Source organism: Bubalus bubalis, chromosome 2 (genome assembly GCF_019923935.1).
Source record: "Bubalus bubalis isolate 160015118507 breed Murrah chromosome 2, NDDB_SH_1, whole genome shotgun sequence".
In the NCBI taxonomy this organism is placed as follows: Eukaryota; Metazoa; Chordata; class Mammalia; order Artiodactyla; family Bovidae; genus Bubalus; species Bubalus bubalis.
The window spans coordinates 19,412,974-19,425,760 of NC_059158.1; the positions used below are offsets into that span (position 1 = coordinate 19,412,974).

The 12,787-nt window shown below is 46.3% G+C and overlaps 1 protein-coding gene across 9 annotated transcripts in view; it reads right to left on the minus strand.

Annotated features, from left to right (window-relative positions):
• RIPOR2 (RHO family interacting cell polarization regulator 2) overlaps window positions 1-12,787 on the minus strand; it is a 214,405-nt gene that overhangs the window by 22,861 nt on the left and 178,757 nt on the right. For all 9 annotated transcript variants that reach the window (XM_044927953.2, XM_006051188.4, XM_025266477.3 and 6 more), the window contains 5 exons: window positions 12,267-12,330; window positions 6,850-6,893; window positions 5,517-5,642; window positions 5,055-5,203; window positions 3,109-3,238 (listed from right to left, as the gene is read on the minus strand). In XM_044927953.2, coding sequence (XP_044783888.1) covers window positions 3,109-3,238; window positions 5,055-5,203; window positions 5,517-5,642; window positions 6,850-6,893; window positions 12,267-12,330 — 513 coding nt within the window. The remainder of the gene's footprint in view (window positions 1-3,108; window positions 3,239-5,054; window positions 5,204-5,516; window positions 5,643-6,849; window positions 6,894-12,266; window positions 12,331-12,787) is intronic.

Below are 12,787 nucleotides of genomic sequence, written 5' to 3' on the forward strand. Positions count from 1 at the left end.
TTAAGTAAATATAAGTACCTAGTTTAATTTCATATAAAACAGTGAGGGACTTTCCTGGTGGTGCAGTGGTTAGGACTCTGTGCTTCCACAGCAAGAGGCACAGGTTTGATCCCCAGTCGGGGGACTAAGATCCCACATGCCATGTGGCACTGACAAAAAATAAAAAAATTTAAAAACAACAACAATTGATCACGACAGTGCTGGGAATACACCCAGGAAACAAAAATGTTAAAGCAAGTGAAGTGGGGAACAGACCGAAAACGGCTCCCCGTTCTCCTCCAGCAGCGTCCCTGGTCCAAACACCTGCAGTTTCAACCCAAACTCTCCACTCTCGTCTGGTTGGAACCTCAGGATGTGTCACTGGGACCCTCAAGTGACCTCTGCAGGTTCACTTTCTTTGTGTCTAAAACGGAGAATGTTTTCCTGGATTAGTGATTACTGAAAAGTGCTCCTCAGAGTCCGGGGGGTGGGGCGGGATGGGGAGGGGGTACAGGGAGCTGCAGGGACCGTTGAGGGGCTGCCGCTGCTCCCCCTATTACCACCAGCTCCTTCATTTCAGTTTCCTTCCTCCTGTATCTGCACCCTCCTCTCATCCCCCCCAAACAGGCTTTATGCCTCCAGGGAGATATGAAAGAGGAAGCTTCTGGGGAGAGATGGCGGAAGGCTGAGTCCTGCTCCCGGCACTTCCTCCATGGGGTCCTCTGGGTATCTCACAGAACCCCTGGTCCTCTGAGCTGTCTGGCCCAGCCTCAACTCGCCTTCAGAACACACACTCCCAGCAGCTCTGAGGGAGGCAGAGGCCCTGGCTAAGTAAGTGGGGGGGAGGGCCCTGGGTGATCTCGATTCTTATTTAAACTCCAAACTCCACTTCAGCCATTTCTCTGCAGCCTCACATTCCCAAGCCCATATTTGCTTGGACTTCAGCAGCAAAGGTCGAGTTAGACTGAGCTGCCTGCCGAAGGGGCTGTACCAGCTGCCAAGGGGCCGAGCCTACAAACAGGCACACGAGGGCTGGCATGTTGTAACTGACGGGTAATGCGGGCGCTGGAGCAAGGGGGTGGCTGCAGCCTGGGAGAGACACAACCTGGAACTCAGCCCTAGAAGACAGAGAAGAAAGGAAGGAGGGGGAGGAAGTGTGTTCTAGAAGGAACAACAGTCTGCGGGAGATCCTGAGAGGGAGGGTGCATGGGGAGGTGGGGCGTTGGGCAGAGAATGAAGCCTGGAGAGATGGGAGGTGGGCCTGGAGAGCCGGGCCAGAAGAGAACTGGCTGCTCTGAGGAGTCTGTGTTCATCAAGTTCAAAAGGCTATAGGAAGCCATCACATTTTTTTCTAATCTTGCTCTTGTTTAAATGATGTGACTAAAATCACTGCCAACTCCCCAGCCCTCTGACTCGCACTGTATGAGCATGAATATATACTTGGCGTTGATAGTTACTGTATCAGCTGGTGCCTGCTTTATCTTTCCCATATCGTCTTCCCACTTCCCTTGGAAATTTTATTGGAGTTTAGCCTCATCCATTTTACCTGTGTGTTTTTTTTAATTCATTGAATAAGAGGTTATTATTATTATTATTAACCAGAAGACTTTTAACCCTTTCCTCTCTGCACATTCAAAGATTACTTTATATGTCTGTAAAGGGCAGAACATTCCATGGATGTATGTACATATGTGTATGTATATTCTCCTGTGGCATAAAGGGCAACACATATCATGTAGGCAACTTATTACATCTTTGACTGAAAATTAGAGTCTCTTTTACTATGACAGCATAAAACGCACTAAGGCTAAGAACTTCTTTCAATAAAAAGAGCTCTAGGAAAATTGGTTTAAATCTTTCTGACTTCCTCACATGCCAGTTTTTGAAGGCTACAACTGTAAAGACTGATATTAGTGATACATTAGCTTAACTTGTGAATGAGAACCTTCTTTGACTTCATGTGTAACTGTGTTTTTTTAAATGACAATCTTGTTACCATGGATATCTTTGCCACAGTGGAGAAAAGTCACAGCACAAAAGCAGAGATCATGGGAAAGGAAGGACAGATGGCCTTTCTCACAAAGGTGCATGCAAGCCCAAACTTCCCACCCTGGGGACAGGAGACCTGTAACCGTTAGCCAGTGAGCATGAGAGCGAAGATAAAACAAGAGGCATGCCAAAGCATACATGCCACCAGCCCCCAAAGGCAAGCACGTCACACCCCGGCGGGCCACCCACACTCACATAAAACTCTAGCACGGCCTTGGGTCTCAGCCTGAGGGAGGGCAGGTCACTGAAAGAGCGGCTGCGGTGCAGCTTGGCAAAGAAAGAGTCTTGCAAGGCACTCAAGACAGACAGCCTTGGCTTGTCTGGTGAAGGATGCAACCATCTCTTCAGAAGTCAAAGCAAGATGGGGAGTTAGTGGAAAGTAGCAGGTTACTATGTTTCTGTCAGCTCTTAAGCAAGCGTTTCTGATTAAAACAAGGGGCCCTTATTTACTTCTATGTCTTTAAAAGGCTGATCTCAGAGAATGGATGGAAAAGCTGACATGCGTTGATCAAAGTAACAGGTAAGTGGGGGTGGGGAGCAGAGCAGGGACAGAGCAGGTTGACCACCTGGGCGCCGGTGGCCACGGGCATCTAGGCATGTGCTTCCCTTAGTCACCCCTTTAGGGTGAACTTGAAGATGACATCACAGTTGGCCCTCCCCTCTGTATCCGAGGGTTATGCATCCATGGAAAAGAAATTCCCAAAAGTTCCAAAAAGACAATCTTCAATTTGCCAATTTGCTGGCAACTATTTACATAGCATTTACGCTGTATTCACAACTATTTATGTGTCATTTGCATTACATTAAGTATCATAGGTAATCTAGAGATGATCTAGCGTACACGGGAGGATGTGAAGGTTATGTGCAAACACTGCCATTTCATATCAAGGACTGATTGGAGCATCCTCGGATTTTGCTATCAAAGGGGAGTTCCCAGAATGAACCCCCGAGGATACAGAGGGATGACTGCATTAGGAATTATAGAGACTTCCTAACACTGTACGTTAAGCATTTCAGAGGCTGGCTGCAAGCACTGCCTCAGATTCATCATCTGTCTTCCAGAAAGCACACAGGACTTACGAAGAAGGAGTGATCTTTGAAGGTGGGCGTTTCCGGGGTACCCTGGCTGTACATGGACATTCTTCTCTGGAGGGCGGCCACCTTGTTCCCAGCACCTGAGGATGGGGTCATGTCCTCCACGTCAAACGGACTGCAAAACAACAGGACCCCATGAACATGCTTGTTAAAATCACCCATCATCACCGGACCTCAGGCCAAGGAAGCACCTCATTATACTAATGTAAACTCAGCCACTGGGAACTGGGCTTGTTGCTTGTTCAGTCACTAAGTCATGTCTGACTCTGTGACCCCTTGGACTGTAGCCGGCGAGGCTCCTCTGTCCAGGCAAGAATACTGGAGTAGGCTGCCTTTCTCTTCTCCAGGAATTATCCCAACCCAGGGATAGAACCCATGTCTCCTGTGTTGGCAGGCAGATTCTTTACCACTGAGCCACCAGGGAAGCTGGAGAGCTGGGCTGGTTTTGGCCGAATTGGTCTGTTACCAAACAAACCATGATTTAAAAAAAGTGAAGCAGAAAAAGAAGTCTAGACTCACCCAAGGGACCACAGATTATCATCACAGCTTTAAGCAAAATTTATGTGCACACCTGGATACCAGTTAAATCTGCTTCTTCATTCATATTAGAGACATAAACATAAAGAATCTTACTGTGATGCAGGAGCCACAGGAGATGTGGGTTTGATCTCTAGGTCAGGAAGATCCCCTGGAGGAGGGCACGTCAACCCACTCCAGTATTCTTGCCTGGAGAATCCCAGGGATAGAGGAGCCTGGGAGGTTACAGTCCATAGCGTCACAAAGAGTTGGACACGAATGAAGTGACTTAGCATAACACAAGATGTTGAAGAAGTCTGTAAAAATTCCTGGAGCTTTGCAAGGACAGATGCTTTAATGATACAGGAAAGTAATAGATTGTTGTTTGGTTCTGAAGAAAACACTCCTGTTCATTTCAGTTCACCCAGCGCCTGCTGCATGGCTGAGAGGACAACAGTCTGTTCACAATGATGCCATTAGTCATCCCGCCATGGGCTCATCCAGCAGGAGCTTGCATTTGAGATGTCAGTTGTTACCAATTATGAGGAGAGCCGGGCTAGGCAAATCATGTGGACACTGTTTCAGTGACAAGGTTACACATCTTTGCTGCTTCCATGCCTGACCCTCTGTATCGTAAAGGAGCCCGGACGTTAATATTCGACAGGCCCTTGTTACTTGGGAACAGGGGTGTAAGATCAACTGTTGTGAGCAGCCAGTGTTTCATAACTAGCAAGACCTTTCCCATGGGATGACTTCAGAAAACCACTTTTTATTTGGAGGATAATTGCTTTACAATGTTGTGTTGGTTTTGGCCATACAACAACGTGTATCAGCCATGTATACATATGGTCCCTCTCTCTTGAGCCTCCTGACCACCCCTCACCCCTCTTAGCAGAAACCACTTTTAAGTTCCTTACTTTGACAAAAGATTTCTCTTGCCCTTTGGAAATATTCTATTTCAGCATTTAGAGTGTGGAGAGACTAAGGATATCCAAAGCTTTCCAAAGCACTGTATGATGTCTGAGATAAAGAGGGTTAAGCAATTAAGACAACACAGCAAGCATCAGGATCTTTCTGCAGACAAACTATCTCATACTGAACCGTTTCTTTCCTTCACATCAGTTGGCTTGAGAGATACATCTCTTTATATACGTTCAAGGGTTGAGAAGGAGGGACAGAGGCAGGATAAAATGTTTAAAAACAGAAAGTCAAAGAGGAGAGTAGTGATATGATATTAACATGTGTGAACACCTAGCAACCCTGTTAAAGAGATTCCTGGGCCCTGGGGTGGGGCCTGAGAGTCGGCGTTCATGCCAAGCTCCTTGGTGATTCTGATGGTTCATGTGCCACCCCGGGAACAGCACGAGCCTGTGACACATATTTTTATTGCGATGATATAAAAAAGGGCAACTTACTACCAGGTGATTTCCAGGTTGAGTTTGATGGTGCCAAGGTCATTGATGTCCACAGCTACCACCTGAGGTCGGGCTGCAAACAGCTCTTTGGTCTCACAGGTCACACTGCCGACCAGGAGGTGAGTCGCCAGCCCTTTGAGTTCTGTGACCTGGTGAGAGAGGGAAGGGAGAAAGGCCTTACAGGACAGCGCTGGACGAAGGCACCCCTGTCCTTTGTTTTTCTTGGCCGGGGCAGGCATTTCAGAATCATATCTGAAGCTGGGTGTGGGTGTTTCCCAAGCCCGTCTCACATTTACGCTGCCCGCTCTGACACGAGGGTGGGTCTGGGGATGTGCTTGTAGCACAGACAGCGGTCTGGGGGGTGGAGGGGCAGCAGGCAAAGGTCTCGGGGACAGGTCTCCATGACAGACTATTCAGCTTTGGCAGCAGCAAAGACAACACACAGCAGTGCCGATCCCGTACCTTGATGGAAATGAACCCGACTATCAGCGGCAGGAACACCATTTCTTCTCCGTCCCAGCTCTGTTTGCCGTTTACCTCTATCCTGCCTTTCAGTTTCCACCTCTGTCGGCCATACTTCATGAAAATCTGGGGAGAAGACGCCAGAGGGTCCTCAGGTTCCACTGCCCTCACCCGCCTCCCCTCCAAACACCAGGATCGGAAAGGCAGGTAAAAACCGCTCTTCCTCTTCTCCAGCACCCTCACGCCACATCCTGACTGTTGCTTCTTCCAAATTCTCGGCGTGGGGGTGGGTGGAGCAGAGGACCAGTGGGGAAAGACTTTCAAAAGGGAGTAAGTTCTGCTTCTCTAGGACCGGGTCGGGAGGGCTTCCTTTAAAAAAAGGTTATTGTATCAGGCCCTTCAGCTCACTCAGGTCAACCAGCTCTTTCTCTCCTTAGTTCTGCTTCAGTAGAACAACCACTGGATTAATTCTGCACACTCCCCAGCCCCTTCAGAGAGACAAGGAGCCAACAGCTAAAATCTACTCAGCGGCCAGAAGCAAGAAATAAGACATCCTTCTTCTGGGAAAGGGAGATGGAGCTGGACAAGGATTTTGAAACCTGATACACACTGGGGAGAGGGTGTGCAGACTCCCCTCGGTCAGACAGCTTTCCTGGTTAGAGGAAGATACATTCCCCCAACCTCCCACCAAGATGAACGATTAGAGAAGGTTCTGGAGGTGACGGTTAGATAAAATAATTATGGAGGTTCCCTTTTGAAAAGGAAAAAGATAAAAAGCGTTTTTTACTTTATAGAGTATACTTTTTATAAAGAAAGATCTAGATTTCACTATTCTTCACTCCTGATACTTACAAGAAGTCATAATCCTGGATTGGATCTTGGGTCAGGAAAAAAGCTGCTATCGAGTACAATATTGGGACATGGAAAAACATGACTGTAGATCTCATATCTAACGACACGAGCTAAGGGATCAATGCTAAGTCTGCTCATGTCAAGAACTGGACAACATTTATATGAGAGAATGTCTTTCTATATTCAGGAAAATAATTTATGGGTGAAGGGTCTTGATATCTGTGCATTGATCTACAATGGTTCAGAAAAATAACAACAGCAGTATTAATAATAATAAAGCAAATGTGGCATAATATTAAAAATCAGTGTCTAGATGACCCATATATGAGAGGTCTTATACTAATCTCTAAACTTTCTTATGGACCCAAATTTATTTTTCAAAATTAAAAAAAATACAAATAAAAAGACAATTGAAGAGGCAAAATAATGACAACTGACTCTTGTCTCTCAAGTCCAACACCCAGTCTGACACCATACTTACTTCATATTGATCTCCAGGACAGAGGCGAGCAAAGCCAGCAAGACCTGTAAGCAAGCAGTTGGGATCAGAGACACAGAGTCAATTTCTCCTCTTTACAAACCTTCACTGGCACATTTATAAAACTCAAAGTGTCAGGCCTTTGTGAAAACTCATGTAATATCTTCTGGGGACCCTCTGTGGGCACAGCGATTGTTGGGAATTCAATCTATCTCAATGAGAGAGAACATTCCTTGCTGGGATGATAGGAGAGGTGCTCGCCAGGCAGATAAGGCTGTTTCTTCTATGAAGAGCCCCGTTAAGTCGTGAGACTGTGAGATAGATGAATGTGCTTTCCACCAGTTCCATGGGTGATACCAGGGTTGAGATAGAGAAGGTCCATGGAGGCCTCAAAAAGCACCTGCTGTTACCACTCTCTGTCAGTAGATGGCAGCAACTTATCATTTCCTCACACCTCTCCATCCACAGAATCACTCCATTGAGGACCCGTTTCTACTAACCAGTAGAACATTAACAAGCCTCTTAAAAAGATTTACTGAAATAAGAGCAGAATTAAAGAAGCCAATTTTCACTAATAGTTTTCTGGAGGATTAGTCTTTTGTTTTTAGTGCTTCTGAAGCAAAGCACAATCAACTTATTTTTATAAATCCAAATTGGCTGGATATGCCAACTCCAATAAAATCCTAAGCACTCTCTAAAAACCTCTACAGACTATTCAGAATTCATCAACTGCCTGTTTACCTACCTGTGCAATTACAGTGGAGGCCTGGTTAAAAAACAAAACAAAACAAAACAAAAACCTAAACAACTGATCTGATATCCTTACTGGATAAAGGACAGTAAAGGTGAAAATCCTTTGAAGGTTTTTTTTTTCTCCCTTTCAAAATCACCAGAAATTTTGTATTGGAAGAACTTATCCAAACAGGAGAAAGCTACTTGGTACAGATGTTTTTGAGCTTCTCAGCTCATGTTATTAAAGCAAAATTTTTTTGGAATTGCTTGTAGTTGTATCACACTGATACTGTGATTATCACCACATCGTGGCATGTGGCAGTACGTAGGTAAAAACAGGCCCGGGGCCATACTATGCTCCTTCAAGTCCTATCTGCTTATGTAAGCCATTACGGTACTGACGGCATAACTGAAACAGCTGCATTTACTGCCTAGCGAGTATCCTTTCAACCTGGCCAGGTTCCTTTCAGACTCTGGTCTGAGGCCTGTTTGGACTTTCAGTTGGGGAAAGCTTCATGTTCCTCAGTGGTTTGGGGATGAACGCGGCACTGTCTACAGAGCTTTCATGATGACCACTCCAAAACCCACCACAGGGGTCAGCACCAGGGAAGGACATGGGAGGTGGGGGCTGAGGGACCTTTTATCTCCATGGTGCATCTTCCTGCCTCTTGCGGATGCTTTACTGTAAACGCGACTGATTGATGAAACAGCTCTCCCACAACCTCCTTCAGAAGCCCCAGATACTACAGTGAGCAGTCGCCCACCCCGCTCTTCCTTTGCTCAAGGGCCATTGTGCCAGAAGAACACATCCCTTTTTTTTCTAGTTCTACAAGGATCTACAAGGATCTTCTTTTCCAAAGATAAAAAGGATCACACATGTTGGCTGGCAGCACATACACAGAGAAAAGGCTGGTTGGAAATTCATGACAATTTTAACAAAATTTAGCACTGGGGGGGAGCCATTCTGAAGCTAAGGAAGTCACACTTTCTACTCCAAGGAAAACAGCCAAATAGCTGAATAGCTGGGAGCTCCCATTACAGGCCTGACGGATTTATGCTGAGACATAAATAATGCAGACTTACTGGCTCCCTTGTAGATGTCCCCTCTCCTGGGCTGGACCTGCTCTGAAAGCTGCAAGGGCCAGGACAGACTTTTGGACATACACACTGCGTGGAACTTAATTTGAAGTAGGTAATAACTGGGAGAAGTTGATTTCGGTAACGGACCAGATCTTTTCATGTGCACATTGGTGGATGGCTCTGCAGCCTCCCTCTTTAGCCTGGCACTGGAGCCTCTTTAAAATCTGGCACCAAGGAGCCCCACAACTCTCCTCCCAAGGTCCTCTCCTGCTTGCTCAGTTGCTCAGCCGTATCCAACTCTGTGTGACCCTATGGACCATCACCCGCCAGACTCCTCTGTCTATAGGATTCTCCAGGCAAGAATACTGAAGTGGGTTGCCATACCCTCCTCCAGGGAAATCTTCCTGACTGAGGAATCAAACCTGAGTCTCTTATGCCTCCCTGCATTGGAAGGCAGGTTCTTTACCACTAGTGCCACCTGGGAAGCCCAAGGTCCTCTCATTCTAACCAAAAATTACATCCGGGAAGCCTTTCTCTTCCCTGCTTCTGTCCCCCCTTCTCACCCCTCCCCCCAGGCTTCTAAGCAATTGGCCATATTATTGGTTAGGCAGGTTGTTTATTCCACTGAATTAGACTGGACTGGCTCATGCATCCATTTTCTCCAGTAGACTGTGTGGAAGTCAAGGCCAGGGACCGTTTACCAGGATGCAGCTGGCCAACAGCAGGAGCTCAGCGAGCATTTGATCAATTGCTTTTACCACCATCACCTACCCCACCCCCGCCAAAAGCCCCACAGAATGATTTTGTTATTGTGTGTTGGGGTGGGGTGAAAAGGGAAGTGGGGAAGGGTGTGGCAGGAAGAAGTTGAGTTACCAGGTCTGAGAATGTTATGAAAGATCCTCAGTTTATGTCACTATGTATGTTGGGAGCAGTAATTTTTTCTTACCAGAATTAATAACAGATAAAGTAGCTAAATGCAAAGATGCAAGATTTCTTGGCAGCGCGAGTGACTGGCTTCCTTTTATCAAGAGAAAGGAAGATTTTCATGGGGATATTGCCCTTGAAAGGCTTCATAGAAATAGTTCACGTTTTCATGTTAGATTAGGAAAGTGGAAGTGAGCTTGCAAGTTTGACTGATCCCTGAACCCAGATAGAAGCCAGGGAAGCTCACTGGGTAGGTGGAGAGAACCAAGTCAAGGGTAGTGATGGAAGAGCAGGAGCCAGCAGAAAGTTCAGTCCGTCCATCACGATAACTCGTCATAACGCAGATTTGTTCTTCAGCTGGGCAGCCAGTCCCCCAGTGGATGGCAGGGTCCCCACAGCGTCCTCACTTGACCACCAGGCCTGAGGTCCAGATCTGGTGGGTGGGATCCCCTTTCTCCTACACCTCTCCTGGGATGCCTGTGTGCTGGGCGGAGGATGACCATCTCATAGAGAAGAGAACATTCTTTGAGCAATCTTTTATCATATCTGCTCAACTTTGTTAGAACTTCCCACCTCTGGGGCTTCCCTGATGGTTCAGTGGTTAAGACTTTGCGCTTCTGTTCCAGGGAGCATAAGTTTGATCCCTGGCTGGGGAACTAAGATCCCACATGCCAACCCAGGAGTGCACTGCAGCCAAAAAAAAAAAAGTACTGTGTGACTTTGGGGACAAGTCACTTAACCCTGTTCCCCATGGCAGAAATGGGGAAATTACCATCCCACCCCAAATTGGTGCATTTGATAACAGTGTCAGAAACGGGATATATGATACTGCCTGTGTTAACAGTGAGAAGATGGGTGTGACAGGAATTTCTCTCATCTGTGAGACCCTAGATTGTGCTAGCCTGCGTGGCTAGTGCCTCGAGAGTTGGGGGAAGGAGAGAGAAGTATTCTCTGCGAAACGTTGACCCAGGACAGTGGTTTTCCAGAAGCAGGCTGCTGATAGAATCATCCTGAAGATGAAAAATACACACACTCCAGGGCCCCGCCCTGACATGCTGAGAGGGGGGCAGGGCCCTAGTGGTTTTAGAACCACTGACTCTGGTGAGGACTCAAAATGGAGAGGATGGACTGAAAATCTGAAAAAGCACAGATGCCGCACCTCAGCAGTGAAGTAAGTGTTGAGACTTCATACTGAACAACAGCCTGACTGGCAATGGGATTTGCTGGAGAGAAGAACAAAGCCACGTGGGCAGCTGAGGGTCAAGGTCGTGTGGACTGGCAGGTATACTCATACAGAGAAGCTCTCCAGGCATCGAACTTGACAGAAAAATCTCTCTCCTGATAGGTGACTCATTGTAAAAGGAAGCTCTCCTGTTGAACGCTTTTTTAAAAAAGCTCCCCTTTCCTACTTCCTTGATGGCAAAAAGTAGGCAAGAGGGTGATTAAATCCCCACTAGCAATCCAGGGGTGCAGCTGCTAAGACACCCCAGCAAAGGAAAGGCGCACACAGCAGCCATTTTCCCCGCGGTGAGTGGGCAGATGGCCCAGACTCAGAAGGAAGAAGGACCTGCTGGGAGGGCTGCTCATTTGAGAGCCCTGCCGGCACTGGGCTGTTAGCCTGACACTTGGGGGATGCTCTGTTTCCTAACACTGGGGCTTCTTTTTGTCTTGAAGATGCTAGCGGTGCAAATTGACACTGCTTCTAGGGTAGAACTTTCTGGAGTCAGTACCAGAAAGGCGGTGGGAAAATGCACAGTCCTCTGGGAGGGTAAACACTAAAAAGCATTTAAAAATAAAGAACTTGGCAGGTCATTTACAGGAAAGTAGAGCATAAATGAACAAACTTAATGACACCAAGAAGCCAAAAGACAAGTCTAGAACGTGGGATATTCTGTACAACAGTGGCTTGAAGGTAGTAAGTCAATGGTAAGAAAAAACAAAACAAAACAGAGTGGGGTCTGTTTTAGATAAAAAGGAAACTAAAAACAGATACTTGATGACCAGTGATAATGTGTGGACCTAGTATGGATCCTGATTTGAACAAACCAACTATACAACTCATTTTTAAGATGACTGGGCCATTTGCCAATGGAATGGATTCATAACAAAGGCATGTTCATTTTATTAGAAGTGATAATACTTGGGATGTGGTGATGTAAGATGCCCTATTATTTTTTCCCCTGACAGCACCATGCAGCTTGTGGGATCTTAGTTCCCTGAGCAGGGATTGAACCTGGGCCCTTGGTGCTGAGAGCACAGAGTCCCAACCACTGGACCACCAGAGAGGTCCCAAGATGTCCCTGTTCTTTAAGAGAGGCATATTGCTGTCTACAGGGGGAGACTCCCACATATGAGTTTTATTTCATCAAAGGAAAAACAAAGACAAGGAAGCAGATGAAGCAAAGGTGGCAAAACCTTGCCAATTATTAAATCGAGGTGATGGGTCAATGGGGGTTCCTTGTAATATTCTCTCCATGTTTGTGTATGTTTGAGATCTTGTTATAGTAAATATTAAAGTGTGTAGGCAAGGCTCAGGATGAAGGTTCTGGAGCATCAATAAATTAAGTGGGGAGAGCTGAGAGAGGGTGGCCTAGTATCTTTGCAAGGACAATAGAGTGTGTGATGTGACACTTGGAGGAGCTCTACAGGCTGATGCCTGCCTCTCTAAACAGGGGGGAGGATACCTTTCATCTTGATGGAGAACTCCCCCAGCTGCTTCTCCAGCTCTGCTTCAATGGCGCACATGTTCTAGAAAGAGCACAGGGGACCAGCGTTAGAACTAAGCTTCTCTCAAAGCACACCATGTTCTCACAGGGGTGGACAACCACTGCTCAAACCGGAGGCATTTACCTGTTTGCAATGAGTTACACGACCCTGCTCCTGGAGCAATCTTGACAAAATGTTTTACCTAAGCCTAAATGAGCCTTCTAGTGTGTGGGAAATTTAGAGCACAGGAGACCAAGTTAACTTATAAACAGTCAGATAGATCTGGAATGTGCGAGATTCTAAAATTGGATTATATAAAAAGGCAGTAGTATTATGGGATAGAAATTCTAGTTAAAAGAGATTAAAGAGACATAACAACCAAATGTAATGTGTTAACTCTGATTCCATCATGATTTGAAAGTAAATAAAGTAAAAGAGTTATGAAAGACATTATTGGACCAAATAAGAGAAATCTGAAAATGTACAGGATGTTAGATCA